Consider the following 16669-nt stretch of genomic DNA (forward strand, 5'->3'; position numbering starts at 1 on the left):
GCTGTTAATTTTTTTTTTTTTTTTGTAATTTGGATTTAATTTGTACTTAAATCCATATAAATGTTTGAGGAAGAAAAATGTAATAAACTCAAATAATGATATGGATGTAGTTAATTTACCATTGTTTCTCTAATTTATTGATGATAAAAAGTGGATGTGTGTTTTTGCTTTGTTTGTTAGTTTGAATTTTTGTATTCAATAAAATGCAATTCATACTAAAAATGCTAATACTAATAATTAACAAAAAAAATAAGGAACGTTTGTATATATGTATGTTTGTGCTTCATTAAATAAATATATTCTGTTTTTTTTAAAAATAATTTCTAATGTTGCTAGACTTGTTTTTCGATTAACTTTGTACGAATCTTATTAGAATGATTTAAATTGATTTACTATTCGACGTAATGAGCAAACGCTGCTTATTTCTTTGGATAGAAAATGAAATACTTGTTAATTAACACAATGGTTTTTGGATCAGTAGCTGATCAAATTAAATATACAAATACACAGAAAACGAGATAAAGGGTAGCGCGGAGAGAAGACAGAAGAGATAGGTAAATAGGGGATGAAGGGAAAAATAATATTTTATTATTTAGATTCTTATCCTCCAATTACCCAAGTATTTAATAATACATAATTAATTCAAAGCAAACTTTTTCCCCATAGTCAACACATTTATTAAAAATGATCGAACAATATTTACAAATAAAATTAAACTCACACCAGATTAACCAATAACCAATTTTACATTATTATTTTTTACAATATTTGCCATAAAAGACAGTTTTTGTTTTTTTAAATGTACCTTTTCCAAGACATGGTGGAAAATACATTCTGACAATGCGATTTAAATTTTCTAGATATACATTTTTTTCGTGTGCTAACCAATACATTGTACAACAGAACAGTGCATTTAATGTCTGGTAAATCATTAAATATCAATACACCTCTTTGCATACAATATATTATACTCCACAATATGCATTATTCGTATATCTACACAGACTGTACATTATTCGCCTGTCATAAATAAAAATCACAAAAATAACAGTAATAATAAAAATAATAATATTAACAACAATTAAATAAAACGAGAATAATGACGTTTTATTAACACGATCAAGCAGATTCCAACCACTTTTTATTTTTTTTTTCTGTAAAATGGATCTTGTTACAGTCACAAATCAAATTGTGTCAAGGTTCCATCTGCAGAAGATCAGAGACTTTTTGGCACTTTCAATTTCAGAGAGAACTGCAAAGAGTTTATTTTTTTCTCTTCTTGAAAGTATATTTACCATACACTTTTTTGGCATTTAATGCAAAGGTCCATCCAGTTTCATTTGAGAAATTAGACTAATATATATTTATATAAATATATTTATATATATTCCTTAAGAGCTAGAGTAGAAGGCATAATAGCCCAGTCCCTTAGATGCATCTTTATAGTCCTCTGGTGCAATATCTTCACATTTTATAGGGGGTGAATTTTCATTACTAGATGTGCTGGGAGAAAGCCTTCTTCTCTTACATGCCCCTGTGTAGACCCCAGAATCATTGGAGTCCAATGATTTTATGGAAGGTGGAGTTTCAACCCACGAGGAGCTCATTTCTTCTTTGACCTTATCCTTGGCTAGAAGATCTTCAGAGAAAGTAGGTGGGCTTGACCTTGAAGACCAAGGTAAACCTGTGGTCATTTTCCTCTGGTATGGAGAACCCCTGCTCCCCCACCCAGTCATGGAGGCAAATGCTGCATCGGGGTAATAGGCCATGGGGTGAGAGGTTTGGAGAGGCAGAGACTTGATGCCATAGGTGAGAAGAGAGCTGGAGGAGTAATCTGTCTCATATGGCCCCATGTCCAGTTTGTTGGCATTGGCCTGTTGGACTGGGGTCACAAACCATCTCTGTGGTGGAGCAGTGGCAACTTCTTCTGCGCCCTGGGGGGACAGGAGCCCACTGGTTTGGGGTACAGTCCTCTCCCCACTGTAGTACCTGGCAGCAGGGGGTAGGTTGTTGACAAATTGTTCTTGGAAGAAAGGCTGGACACTGTAGCGGGCCCCAGGCACTATCTGATGGGATCTAGGAGAATCCGCAGGAGATGGTGTTAATCTGTCATTCTCTGAGGCCGTGTACATGCTACAAAAAGAGATACAAGTCTGATATCACTAGGAGAACTGGCTAGTACTACTCAATCCAGCCATGTTTACTATTGTCATCTCACTTTTTGGAAATTAAAAAAAAAGAAGCAAAATGGTACAAGATTCTATAAATGGATTTTAAAAATGTTGATTTCCCAGTTTAGAACATTAGTCCATAAACCTCCAACAGGGTTTCAGTTACTACATATTAATGGTCTTTAATCATTACAAATGGAGAAAATCAGTCAACTATATCTTTACTTTAATTAAATAATATCTGATTAATTCGGTGACAGCTTAGTTTAGCCAAACAAAAATCTATCAATCACTATTTTTTTATCTCTATGTCTCTCTCTCTCTCTCTACCTTACAGTCTTTCTTGATTTATGTTATGTATATCTGTTTTGGAGTTGAACATTTTAAAATCAAACATCACAGTGCCTTTCTATTTAGTTTGATAGAATCTTTCATTGTGCAAGCTCTAAATATTGATAAATATTAAGAGATATAGAGCTTAAAAACACATACATTAACATAGAGATGTCGAATAAGAAAACTACTTACGAATCATAGTTATCTCTGAAGCCTTTTGCAAAGGGATTGTGGTCAATCTTGAGTTGAGTTATCTGAAAAAAGATTTATACATGATTAAGTTTTGAAAGGGAAAGCAGATATGTAAAGCAAGCAGGTCTTTTCTGGAGGTCAAGACACTCACATCAGTGTTCTGGTAGGCAGTGACAGCAATAAACTGGTTTTCTGGGAAGGTAAAGGTCTGTGTTTTGGCAGAATCATTTAGATCTTCGACCCCTTCCTCACTCACTTCAACAATGTGCAGGCGAGGCTGATACTTGTGTAAGGACTGCAGCACAATCATCTGAAAGGAGAAACGATATGAAACATTATATATATAAATTTTTCTCCTTTTAAGGCTAATTTCTTACAAGGAAACCACCCGATTCATTTAAAAATGTGATGATTAATTTACACCCATTGATTCCCTTAGATAAAGTCAGTGACAGTGCTATTAGTTTTGTTTAAAATAATCAGTAATTAAGGGGAGCTATGAGCATCCAGCATGGGACACATTAATAATCATCTTGTTCTAATGAATGAATAATTTAGGGCTGTAGAAAAGGAATATGTGCAATGAACCAATTTAGAACTAAGAGGTCAAACTATTTGTTGTAGGACGATACAGTGTATTAATTTAGTGGGATTTGTAATGCAGTATTGCAGCTGGTAGTGTTTAACCCATTACTGGCCATTATGTGTGCCTTGCATTTGTACATTTGGATCCCAGTTATGGATGGGGACTGAGAGCTGTCCAAGGTAGCTCCTTACCTGGGTGTTGTTGTTATTTGCCCCCTTGTTATTAGTAAGTTTCAGTTTCCCGAAAGAAATCTCCTGTCTCATCCAGTGTGCCCCAGTATTGGGAGATTCGGGGTGCACATACACTTTATTACCTATAGGGAGAAAATAAAACATTATAGGCTGGGGATATCGCAGAGGCTTATTTACTAAACACTGAGAAAAAGATTCACTAAACTGAGACATAGAGAGAGGGATTTGTAAAATACAAGAATGTAAAGTAAATGTATATAATACATAGCAATATCTATCTATCTATCTGTCTCTGTCTGTCTGTCTCTGTCTGTCTGTCTCTGTCTGTCTGTCTCTAGAACTATTAGCAAATAAACTATTTTTACATGGAAAGAAACTGTATCGAGAATATCAGTTTCAAACATTTACAAAAACGCCTGGAGATTATTCACTAAACAGCGAGTTATGATGACTTGCCAACCGATTTTCCAAAGTTCGAGCCGCATTGGCGAAACTGAGAAAATCTGTAGCCCCCTCCCCCTTTCTCTGCTATATTGGTGTACACTTTGAAAGTCGGTCTTGAAGTAAGCAGACGTGATTGTTTTGAACCAATATTTATTGGTTCCTAATATTGGATAATTTTTATTAAATAGTTAATATATATTGTTATTTTTTTTTATTTATTATCTTGGATCATTTGTATAAAGATTGAGTCACTGAAACAAATGATAACGTTAAACAAAAACCTCAATGTTAAGCAATAATATTGATCTGCTAGAATACATAAAAATAAAATGTCCAAAATCTACTTAAATAATGTAAAATGATTTGAATTAACCTCTTTTATCCATGTGACCTGCAAATGGATTTTATAATATTCAGTTGAAATATTATTGTTGGAACTAATCAGTTGTGTTTGTTTGTCTGTCCTGATTAATCTGTATGTAGGTCTTTCTGACTGTACATTTAGACCCTATGTGTTTATCTATCTTGTTTCCCTCTGCAATGTAATATTTGTAGGAAATTAGCTGAAAGTTGGAACGCTCAGTCTGAGAAGGACACTAACCTTGCATGTTGTTGTCCGCTTTGCCACATGTCACCCACTTGCCCCCTTGGAAGCGCCAATGATTTGGGTCAGCCAGAACCACCTCTACAAATACATTGTAATGGGCAGTGGGATTTAACCCTGTGATGTTAAAACTGAGAAAAGGAAACATCCTCCTGCAAAAACATACACTGTGTTATTTCACATAAAAAGAGGAAAAAAGACATGGAATAACAAAGAAAGTTAAAAGAAAAAAAAAACCAGTTATTAAACACTAGAATATATAGAGTTATACTGGAACCAAATTGCACCGAATTAGCCAGCTTGGCATGAATTTTATCGTTCAGTTGCTACAAAGGTGCTACAAAAACAGACCCCGGCACTGAATGGGTTAAATGATCAGCCCTCTTGTCTCACCGGACACAAAAACCAAAGTGTCTGACAGACACCAAGGGGGTCTCATTCATTCCCAGGCATCATCTCACTGTGGGATTTAAATACATCCCATTATAAAATTATAGTATGCTGGATATATGCAATTACACAGGATAAACACACACCTGGACAACATTTTTTTATAGAAACAAACAAAAAAGCAACAAATAACTTATAAAATAAAAATAATATAGCAGCTAGGGGGCCGCTATTATTAAATAGTTAACAAAAAATGTCAATTGTATTTATTCCTTAACTTTGGGTCATTTGTTTAAATATTGAATCACTAAAACAAATTATAACCACTTTAGAAAATCCTTAATGTTAAGCAATAATCCTAATCTACTAGAATAAATAAATAAAAAATGTCCTAAATCGATCAATAAAGAATTCAGGTGTTTACAAAAGAGCCTGTAGATTTTGCGGATATTTGCTAAACGGCGAGTTGTGATGCCTCGCCAGCCGATTTTGTAAATGTTGAGCCACTTTAACGAAACTGGCAAAATCTGTAACTATTTCCCATTATTTCTGCTATATTGGTATCAATTTTAAAAGTAAGTCATGAAGCGATCAGAACTCATTGTTTTGTAAATAAGACCCAATTGAAAATGTTAAATAATTAAATTCAGGATAAAGCGATCGCACAAAGTAGATACAATGCAAGAACCAAACCAAATCCTGTTCCATTAATGGGTGACATGCTAAGATAGATTTATAGTATCAGTAGCCAGAGATACTTTGTTAAAGTATAAGTGATTCGACGTCAGAGATTGTTTGTAAACCTTTAAGTGATCAGTAGACAAGGATACTTTGTACATCTGTAAATTATTATTAGTTCATAGAGATACTTTGAGGTGCAATCAAAGACCAGCTGTTACTTTGTTTTACTATAAGAGATCTGTTGGCATCGACACTGTGTAATACTTTGTTATCATTTGGCAGAGAAACTATGAGATCGGTTGGCAGAGATACTTTGTTATACTAGATCGGTTGGCAGAGCTACTTTGTTTTACTATGAGATATAATTTGGCAGATACTTTGTTATACTATAAGAGATCATACTATGTTTTACTATAAAAGATACTGATAAACACAGCTGATTGCTGCCCAGTGAATTTGCCAGTCCTTACCTGCCCTGCTTGGTGATGATCATCTCAGTCTGGTGACGGTGAAACTTGAGCCACAGAGGACGGTTGCAGAGGAAGACTTGCGCCCTGACCCCAGCTCCACTGGCCGGCAGTCCGAGAGCATTCAGCCCGCTGTTAGAGCCCGCTGCTGGGTAAGGGCTGTACATGGTGGCCGGTGCCTGCCCATACTGGTACCCCGTGGGGTACTGAGGGCGAGAGGGGCACACAGGAGGAGAGAAGCCGGCAGGGGGCAGCATGCTGCCATAAGGGGGGTACCTGGCTGCACCCCCTGCTTGGTACACGGCGCTGTGCTGGGGGGGTGCATAGGGGAAGATGGAGCAGGGGGAGCCCAGCTCTGCCCCTGCCTGTTGGGGCTGCTGACCCTGGCCTTGCAGGTAGTATCTCTCAGAGGCTGCCTGCAGGCTGCTGTCCAGGTAACGGGGGGCTGAGGTTGGGGCCACTGAGTTCATGTCCTCCTCCCCTGTTGGGGTTCCTTTACGCCCACTTTCCTGCAGAGTCTTGGTGGCTGTGAAGCCTTCTCCAACCTCTCCCAGCATAGAGGGGGCAGCTGTACCAGTGCTTCCAGGGTCTCTGGGGCTGTCCAAGTGGAGCCCTCTGGTGTATTTCTTGTGCTGCTGCTGCTGTTGTTGCCCCTTGTGTTGCCCCACGCCGAACTCCAAGCCTGGGCTCTGAGCTGCAGTGCTGGGGTCTCCAGGCAGAGGGTAGAAAGTGTGGGGCAGGTTGGGAGCAGAGCTAGTCAGTATCTGCTCTCCTAGCTGCATCCTCTGGCTGGGGGGATGGAGTCTTCTTCTTAGTCAAACCCTGAGCTGGAGAATGATGCACACAGCATGCACCGAGAGAAGCCCCCTTTCAGAGTGATGAATGTCCCATAGGTGTCTCCCCAGCAGATGAATAGTTTCACAAGAACAGGAAGCCCACACAGATCTCCTTTACTTGAAGGGGAAAATCAAATGTGTCAACCAGCAGCCTCTGAGCTTTTATATACCATAGGCAACTTCACACCTCCATTAGGGCTAATGATTCCATGGGAGGGGCTTGCTGTTTCTTTCAGTGCAAGATGCACAGAGAAGGAGAAGAGGAAAAAAAAGCCTCTCAGCCCACGGCCTATTGGTTGCTTTCTGTGACACTAATTTAATTAGACAAGTCCTAATTGGAACATGTCACCTGTGCCTCTCACTGGCTGCTGAGCAGCAAAGATCAAATGCACTCTGAGCAATTATTTTTACCCTAAACTCGCTGAAAAGGAGAAGGTTGGGGCTAAACTAAAAAAAAAAAAAAAAAAAAAAAGTCCAATTTTGAGCTGTTTAAACCTCCCTTTGTAATTGTTTGTTTGGATCAGACAGCCCATTCATTGAGCTTGTATAGTCCCAGAAAATACTTAGCTCTTTGATGGAGAGAAAGGCCAGCCGCCAGGAATTGATCTGATCTCTGTTTAAGCTAAGATCCAGGCATAACTGGTGTCACATTTACACACAAATTGTGACTGGCCAAGTCTTGGACACAATATTTCACAAATCATAGTGACTGCATGTACATAGCTAAAATCCCACTCGCAGTCCCTCCCTTCCTCTGTCTCTGTCTCTTCCCCTACTCTCTCTCTCTCTCTCTCTCTCTCTCTCTCTCTCTCTATTTTTTCTTTCTCTTTTATCGTCTTCCTCTTTTTGTCCTCCCGTGTCCCCTTTGTTTCCTATTTTCTTTTTGGTTCTTTTTCATTTTAACACCCCCTCCTCACCCCCCACCCCCTGTGTGTCTGTCTGATTCTGCCTTATATATCTCCTTTTTCCAAGTCATTTGAAGACGACCTAACAAATTGACATACATTTTTTTTTATGTATTTTACTTATGTATTCCACAATCAACCAGAGCAATACATTTCTCATAACAAGTAATTGACACTTTAATCCCTTACACCAGTGTCTTAGTAAATTACTTTAAATTAAACACTCACAACAACAACAACAACAACACAATAAACACAGTTTGGTTATCGAGATGCAGGTAGCTAGACTTTAGCTAGCTAAAATTATTTTTGCAACCAGATCTTAATAATCTAAAGACAGATTTCTACTCAACGATACTTGATTATTAATAATGAATAAATAATTAATCAGAAGATAATAATTACTCAGACAATAATAATAAAAATAATAATAATAATAATAATAATAATATAATATACGTATATTCCTTTTAAAAGTATACAATGTACAGGTGACCAGAGATAAGTTAATTTAATGCAGAATCGTGCTATAAGCTAATATCTTGGAATTTTGTTGTCTTTTATTTTCTTATTGTGACCTTGACAATGATTTTTAACACCTCTTTTATATCAGATGTATATTTATCTGCCCCTGACAAAAGCTCACTTGTTTGAATTTAATAGATCTTCTATGCAGGAAACATTGTAAGCTATATGTTAATTTATTTAACGAAAGAGGACACAGAGGAATGACAATATATATTTAAATTGAATTAGTTGTATTTTTGTTGTCATATAATAACCCAACTTCCTTCTAATTGTGCTACAGTTTGTAAATTGTTATTCTCTTTTACTGATCTCCAAAAAAGTGAAATCGGTAAAATATGAGTTCCCTTTGTGATTTAAATTCTGTAAAAAGCTGGAATCCTCTGGCTGAAAGAGAAATCTTCACTTTTGCTTTTGTAATATCACATTGGCTGAGCTGCTAGCATTGTATACATGAGGGATTCACACTATTCTTGAAAAGCCAGCAGAGCTACAAATTCGCTCAGAAAGTACCTTGAGCCTCTGCCAGGGACCCCAGACACAGCAGTTGGGGTATAACAGGGTTGAAATTGTTTTGGGACTACAAGGAAAAGGTTTTGATAAATTATTTTCACAGACATGTAGGTAAAGAAACATAATCATCCCGAGCCATTTGCCATGCTTCCAATTTCTTTTTTCTTTTTCTTTTCTTTATATCCATAAAAAATGAATTTTGAGGTAGAGGACAGTGATCCCAGTTTATATATGTGAGGGCATCTTAGAGCTTTTTCATGATCAGTCTCTTGTCTCATTCTGAGTTTTTTTTTCTTTTCATTTTTTTTTTATGTCACTTCGGGGCATTTCTCTGTATGTGGTATATTCTGTGAAGGGAAGCCAGTGAGATTTAGAGAATGGGGCATTTTTGACTATTTCCTAATATACTACTCTCATCGTCACCACAACAACTAATGATGAAATGGTAAAAGGACAAACAAGAAGATGTCAAGATTTACAAGGCTAAATTGAGAATTCAAAGCGAATTTAATATTTAAGGTCAAAGTAGCAGAATTAAAAGTATAGCTAATTTAGATAATTTTTCCTGTTTGGCTAATTCGACCTTACATTTAAATTTAACGTTGAATTCACTATGAATTCTCAGTTTAGTGCATAATTCTCATGTTTCTTAATGGGTATTTAGGATGACCTAGAGCAACATGGGCGTTTAGGATGTACTAAAAAAAAAAAATAGGTCGTTAAGGATATTATCTCCCATTATATCAAGATATCACATCCTCATCTACAATATGTTATACATCACTTTTATGTCTAAAGAAAATAAAAAAAATCGGATTACAAAAGAAAAATAGCACTCTACAAATATATATTTGCCTTTGAAGCATTAATTAAGTCTTGTCATTTCTATCATCTAAAGGTCTTTTATTATTTGTATTTAAAATGTATTACAAAGGCAAATTAAATATGAAATGGTCATGAGTACCAACTTAGACGTTATAATAAAATGTAAACGTTATCATTTTAGCACTGTTATTGTTGACACTCATATTAACCCTTTCAGTGCCAATATGTATGTACGTGTGTTTTATTTTGGAATGAGATGGCCATTATCCCTTGTAACATAATAATGGTGTCTTCTTTAACTCACAAGGAAGATTTAAACTAACACGGGCCAGTGGGGGGTATTTGTGTGGTTGGGGTACAAGACGTGTCTCTTTTATTTTATTTGAGGCTATAATCTGGATAGAAAGGTTTTGTTAAATATTCAAACCAATTGGTGGTGGGGTGTACAGAGGGGCTTAGAGGGAACAGCATCGATTAGGAACCAAACTGAGTCCTAATTATATCCTGTGATTTCTCTGTTTAAATCAAGTACACAAGGTGTCAGGGCCAATATGGCAAATATTGAACGCTTTATTTTTTAACTAAACAAATCCTTTAAGCGATCTGTCGATTTTAACCCCTTCACACACATCAGACTGTTATGATAAAAAGGGAGTGCGTCTAACTCACTATCATAAGAGGTTTAAACTGAACTCATTGTGTGCCTCACATAAGGCCTTTAAATCAAAAATACATACACCCGTATAAAAAAAAAAACCACTGGAAAATCATATTTTTAAAATGTTCCAATTCTGCACAAATGTAATTTTTCTGTAGGAGAATCTTGAATATGATCTGCTAACACAAAAGGTTTATTTATTAAAAGTGTTTAAAGGTTTGTTGTAGTAGTGTGACAGCTACTGTATAAATTTAGGCCAAAGGAGACAAACTGAAATTGACTAACTGACTCAGAAGGTTTTTTTGTTTGTTTTTTGACTGATTTAGATTTAATAAATAGATAATCATGTAAGTTCAAGTCACAATTAAGTAAATTGGCCTCTAAATATATTCCCATTCTAATCTCCATTCCCTCTAAAACTGCTAAAGCGTTTCAGTGTTAGAAAGTGAGCCCTGCACTTGAACTTAAGGTCCTTTGATGTGATGATTAAGCATTTGGCACCCTCAGGGTTAAAAGGACATTGTGACATGAATGTTGCCTCAAATCAGGTGTCATACAGTCCTGTATTTGCGGTTGTTTTTTTGTAGAAAGTCTATATGAAATGTGTAATTAACTGATCACCTTAGAATCAGGCAACGAGAGTAACAGGTCTGAATAACCCCCCCATCCATAAATACTAAAAGTGGGTCAGAAAGTGACAGTAATATTCTGTGTTTATGTCATAACTTTCTCCCTCTCTCTTTCACTTTTATTTATTTATTTTAATAAAATCACACTGAGCTCCTGTACAAGGCTGTACATCCACCGTATTATCTCCCATACACAGTCAGGGTTATTTACTAAAATGAGAATTCAAACTAAATTATAAATTTAAGGCCAAAGGTCAAATTTAAATTTGACATTCTCTTCGAATTTAAATTGATTTCTCACTTTAGTAAATAACCTTGTGAAAATTAGTTGTCTAGTTATCTTTAAATTCTTTAGACCCAACTTTAATTCTAATTCTAGTAATGTTTTAGTATGCGTCTCTGTGACTTCATGGATAATATTAACGACGACCCATGCTTTCATATAGTAACACTGTGTAGTCCTTGCTCATAGAAAGACAAAACAATGTCTAGAGAATGTTAAAGGTATCCATCATTTCAATAATATAATATAATGTACAAATCAGCAGTCACTGGCACTCACAGCATGTCACAGCATTTATGCAGGTAAACTAAATTACACACACGCTCAGCATCATGGGAAACGTAGTCCACCATGTTCAGTCAGTGACAGGCCAGAATCCATCAGCTGTGCCCTTTGCTCTTGCCCAGCCAGCAGTACCTGTGTACATAGAATGTCAGCCTGGGTTTCAGTAATTCCAGCACTCTATCACCATGGAGCAGAGATGTGCATTCACACCTGCTGGTCACGTGCTGCCTCTCTCTGCTCGTTACACAGAGCCAACATTCTCACAAATATCCGGCACATTATTCATCAGAGCACCAGTCATCCACAATGAGATTACAGTGTGCTGTCACACCTCCTACTGTACACCAGGGAGCGTGTCTGCTGTGTGTGGGGGAGCTCTGCCTCCTACAGCATGTCATCTTCTGGATGGAAGAAGAGCAAACTTTAAAATAACCCTTTCAGATTTACCAGCATTGACATGATAAATAGCATCCATCTATATATCTGTCTGTCTATCTGTCTATCTATCTGTCTGTCTGTCTGTCTGTCTGTCTGTCTGTCTGTCTGTCTGTCTGTCTGTCTATCTCTGTCTGTCTATGTCTGTCTGTCTCTCCCACACTCCATCTAACTTTAGGGGGGAAAAAAAATGCAAACCACCGATTGACTAAACCTTGCAAGTTAATATTCACTTTACTACTTTTGGCTTTTCTACATTTTGGCAAATAGTCCCCCCCAATTAATTCTGAGATCTTTTATTTCCCTTTGACTAACTATATTAAGTCTGGTGTCAATTTACAACTTACTTGCTGATCAGTCTTCTTGAATGATTTGATGTTTTAAATTAACATTCCAGAAAATGCAGTAACTTAGTGTTTTAAATAATGACAACTGAGCAATGCCATATAACACTTCATACACTTTGCTCTGTGTCACAAAACCTTCCTGAATTCATGCCTAAACATTAATTAATAAAATAAACTCCTAAACATTCAGGAATTTATCTTTTATTTTTATTATTTTTAAGTCAGTTTAATTATTTTATTAGTTATTTGACAAAATCAATGCAGTGCAGTAAATATAGGAGAAAAACTAAAACCACTAGTTACAATTTATTAGATTTTTTTAAGGGATTGAGCAGTGGGGTTCTATCACAATTTACTGTCATGGTAAGCAGTTATTTCATATAAACACATCATATTTATGAAAGGGCTATGCATAGTGTATAGTGATGACCCGAACTATTCGCTGTCGAATAGTTCCTGGCGAGCAAAGCATGTTCGCGTTCGCCACCGCGGGCGAACACATGCGATGTTCGGTCCGCCCCCTATTCGTCATCATTGAGTAAACTTTGACCCTGTACCTCACAGTCAGCAGACACATTACAGCCAATCAGCAGCAGCCCCTCCCTAGCAGACCCTCCCACCTACTGGACAGCATACAATTTAGATTCATTCAGAAACTGCAATCATTTTTTTTATTTTTTATTATTATTATTATTATTTTTAAATTCTAAATGCAAAACATTGGTATATAGGGGAATATTCACTAAATGCCAAACATTGGTATATAGGGGAATATTCACTAAATGCCAAACATTGTTACAGAGGGGAATATTCACTAAATGCCAAACATTGTTATATAGGGGAATATTCACTAAATGCCAAACATTGTTATATAGGGGAATATTCACTAAATACCAAACATTGTTATACAGGGGAATATTCACTAAATGCCAAACATTGTTATACAGGGGAATATTCACTAAATACCAAACATTGTTATATAGGGGAATATTTACTAAATGCCAAACATTGTTATATTCTCCTATATAACAATGTTTGGCATTTAGTGAATGTTCCCCTATATAACAATGTTTTGCATAATTCTATTCTATTCCCCTATATTCACTAAATGCCAAACATTGTTATACAGGGGAATATTCACTAAATGCAAAACATTGTTATATAGGGGAATATTCACTAAATGACAAACATTGTTATATAGGGGAATATAACAATGTTTGGCATTTAGTGAATATTCCCCTATATAACAATGCTTGGTATTTAGTGAATATTCCCCTGTATAACAATGTTTGTCATTTAGTGAATATTCCCCTATATAACAATGTTTTGCATTTAGTGAATATTCCCCTATATAACAATGTTTGGCATTTAGTGAATATTCCCCTATATAACAATGTTTTGCATTTAGTGAATATTCCCCTATATAACAATGTTTTGCATTTAGTGAATATTCCCCTATATAACAATGTTTGGCATTTAGTGAATATTCCCCTATATAACAATGTTTGGCATTTAGTGAATATTCCCCTATATAACAATGTTTGGTACTTAGTGAATATTCCCCTATATAACAATGTTTTGCATTTAGTGAATTTTCCCTTATATTCACTAAATGCAAAACATTGTTATATAGGGGAATATTAACTAAATGCAAAACATTGGTATACAGGGGAATATTCACTAAATACCAAACATTGTTATATAGGGGAATAAAATAATGAGGGGGGGTGGGGGCCCTAAATCACAATAGGGGGGACACCTACTGTCCTCCCCCCCGCCCCCACCCGTGAGTGTTGGGTGGGGGCCATAAAAATAATGAAGGGGGGACCTACTGTCCTCCCCCCCCGCCCCCACCCCTGCGCGGTGGGTGGGGGCCACAAAAATAATGAGGGGGGGACCTACTGTCCGCCCTCCCGGCCCCCACCCCTGCACGGTGGGTGGGGGCCCTAAAAATAATGAGGGGGGACCTACTGTCCTCCCCCCGGCCCCCACCCCTGCGCGGTGGGTGGGGGCCATAAATCACAATGGGGGGACCTACTATCCCCCCCCGGCCCCCACCCCTGAGCGGTGGGTGGGGGCCCTAAAAAAAACAATAAGGGGGGGACCTACTGTCCCCCGCCGGCCCCCACCCTGAGCGGTGGTTGGGGGCCCTAAATACTAATAAGGGGGGGGACCTAATGTCCTCGCCCCTGGCCCCCACCCCTGAGCGGCGGGTGGGGGCCCTAAATACAAATGGGGGGACCCTTTTTTTTCTCTTTTTTTTATTTTTTTTTATTTCAGACATTACCAGCCAAGAGATTTTTCGAATGCATCATTGTATAAGGCTTTGGTAAAGAGTCATCATCAATATAGTATTTCCTCTTCCTATCTCATTTGACTACTTTCCGTATCCCCTATCTCTCTTCCTCTCTCTCCCTTCCCCATCGTCCCTTCCCCTCCACTCTCCTCTCCCCCTCCCTCTCCCTTCTCTCCTCACTTGCTCTCCTCTTCTCTTCCCCGAATTCCCGACCACTTTTATTTTAGGGTTCTACTTTTCGATCCTATGAGAGTCTGTTTCCATATCCATGGATCAAATACCATTGAATATTCGATGTCTCTATTTATGGAAGGCAGAGGGCAGGGGGTAGTGGTGGGTAGAGACAGGGGAGAAAAATCTCTTTCTACATTCATTCATCAATCACTCATACATTGTCTTGGTACAGTGGTGCATTTCATTTTTCTCATCTCAAACTTATGGAAGTATATGTTATGTATTTAACTATTTCTATGACAAATTTTTATTTTCCTCTTGTTCCAACAATTCTAACCAGTTAAACAGGAAATTATTCTCTTTACTGTTACTTCGACTTTTGTTTACTCCCATTTCCATTCTTATCTGACATTTTACTTGTTGTATAAGCTTTGCTTTAGAGAATTCTTGTGTCTTTTTCCAGTTTCTAGCTATAATTATTTTTGACGCTATCAAACAATGAGTTGTCAATATCTGTTTTCTTTTGATTAAAGCAGGCCACCTAAAGTGAAGCAACATCATATCTGGGCTGGTCTCTATTTTGATATTATCCAGTTTAAGTAACAGAATTCTCACCCAGCTCCACAAGGGGGTTACTTTTTTACATTTCCACCATATGTGAAGATAATCTCCTCTTGATTCTCCACATCTCCAACATAGGTGATCATTATCTGTTGAAATTCTAAACAGTCTTGCAGGTACCAAGTACCATTTATTTATTACCTTGTAATGGGTTTCCATTAAATGTATGCTATGCACATATTTGTTTACCTTAGCTAACGCCCCATACCATATTTCTATGTCTATATTTATATGTAAACAGCTTTTTATTGCTGTTGGATAATGTTCTGTTACCTTAGTATCTAATATTCTAATACTTTTTGAGAATAGTTTTCTTGTTTCGTCATTATCAAATATAGTTTTAATTGCGTTGTACATATTCCCTTGATTCATAAATTTGTATTTTTTTAGGTAGCTATTTATTCTTAGATATGAAAAGACTTCTTGTGGCGGGAGAGACGCTTCGTTTTTTAATATTTTAAAGGATTTCACCTTATTATCTATATATATATTTTCTACTGTAGTAATATTTCCTTCTTTCCATTTTTTTAGAGAAATATTAGGTATTTCTCTTTCTAGATGTTCAATATTTTGGAAACCAAAAATTTTGTTTTTGATATCTAATTTCTTTTTTAACTTTTCCCACATAGGTAGTAAGTGTCTCAGCACATAAGAAGTAGAATAGTCACATATTTTGTCATTCCATATTATGTTAGCTAACTTCTTGGTTTGACACATTTCAGACTCTAACCAGAACCAACCCTCCTTAAATATGGATTCTTTCTGCAATAGTGTTATATGATGAATTATCCCCGCCTCATAATATTTTTCTATATTTGGATAACTTAGTCCACCTTTACTTGTGTGATTGCATAATGTATCTATTTGTATTCTACTTTTTTTGCCTCTCCATACAAAATTAGAAAAAGTTGATTTTATCGTTTTTATCCATGGGGGAGGGATTGTTAGCGGCAACATTCTGAACATATATATCCATTTGGGGAGGACATAGGACCTTAAGGTGTTAATTCTACCCCACCATGATAGTTCTAGTTGGCGCCATTCCTTTAAATCTTTATTAGTACGTTTTAGAAGGTGCAAGAAATTTATTTCCATTAGTCTGTCTATATGCTTAGTTATTCTAATCCCCAAATATACAAATTCTTCTGGTTGTGAGAAGCCATATTTAATTTGATATTCCTTTGTTATACTTACTCCTACGTTTTTATACAGAGCAATCGATTTGGTCATATTTATTTTATAATTTGAAATGGTACTATACAGTTCAATTTCTGT

At 36.7% G+C, this 16669-nt stretch overlaps 1 protein-coding gene across 1 annotated transcript; it reads right to left on the minus strand.

The window, feature by feature from the left end:
* Nucleotides 1-1391: 1391 nt before the first annotated feature.
* EOMES (eomesodermin) lies at nucleotides 1392-7012 on the minus strand. Its single transcript, XM_063450674.1, has 6 exons — nucleotides 6066-7012; nucleotides 4522-4676; nucleotides 3477-3598; nucleotides 2851-3009; nucleotides 2700-2761; nucleotides 1392-2133 (listed from the first exon to the last, which is right to left on the minus strand). The coding sequence occupies exons 1-6, from the start codon at nucleotides 6842-6844 to the stop codon at nucleotides 1392-1394; spliced, it is 2019 nt and encodes a 672-aa protein (XP_063306744.1). The 5' UTR covers nucleotides 6845-7012.
* Nucleotides 7013-16669: the final 9657 nt, after the last annotated feature.

This window comes from Pelobates fuscus, chromosome 4 (genome assembly GCF_036172605.1).
Source record: "Pelobates fuscus isolate aPelFus1 chromosome 4, aPelFus1.pri, whole genome shotgun sequence".
NCBI lineage: Eukaryota > Metazoa > Chordata > Amphibia > Anura > Pelobatidae > Pelobates > Pelobates fuscus.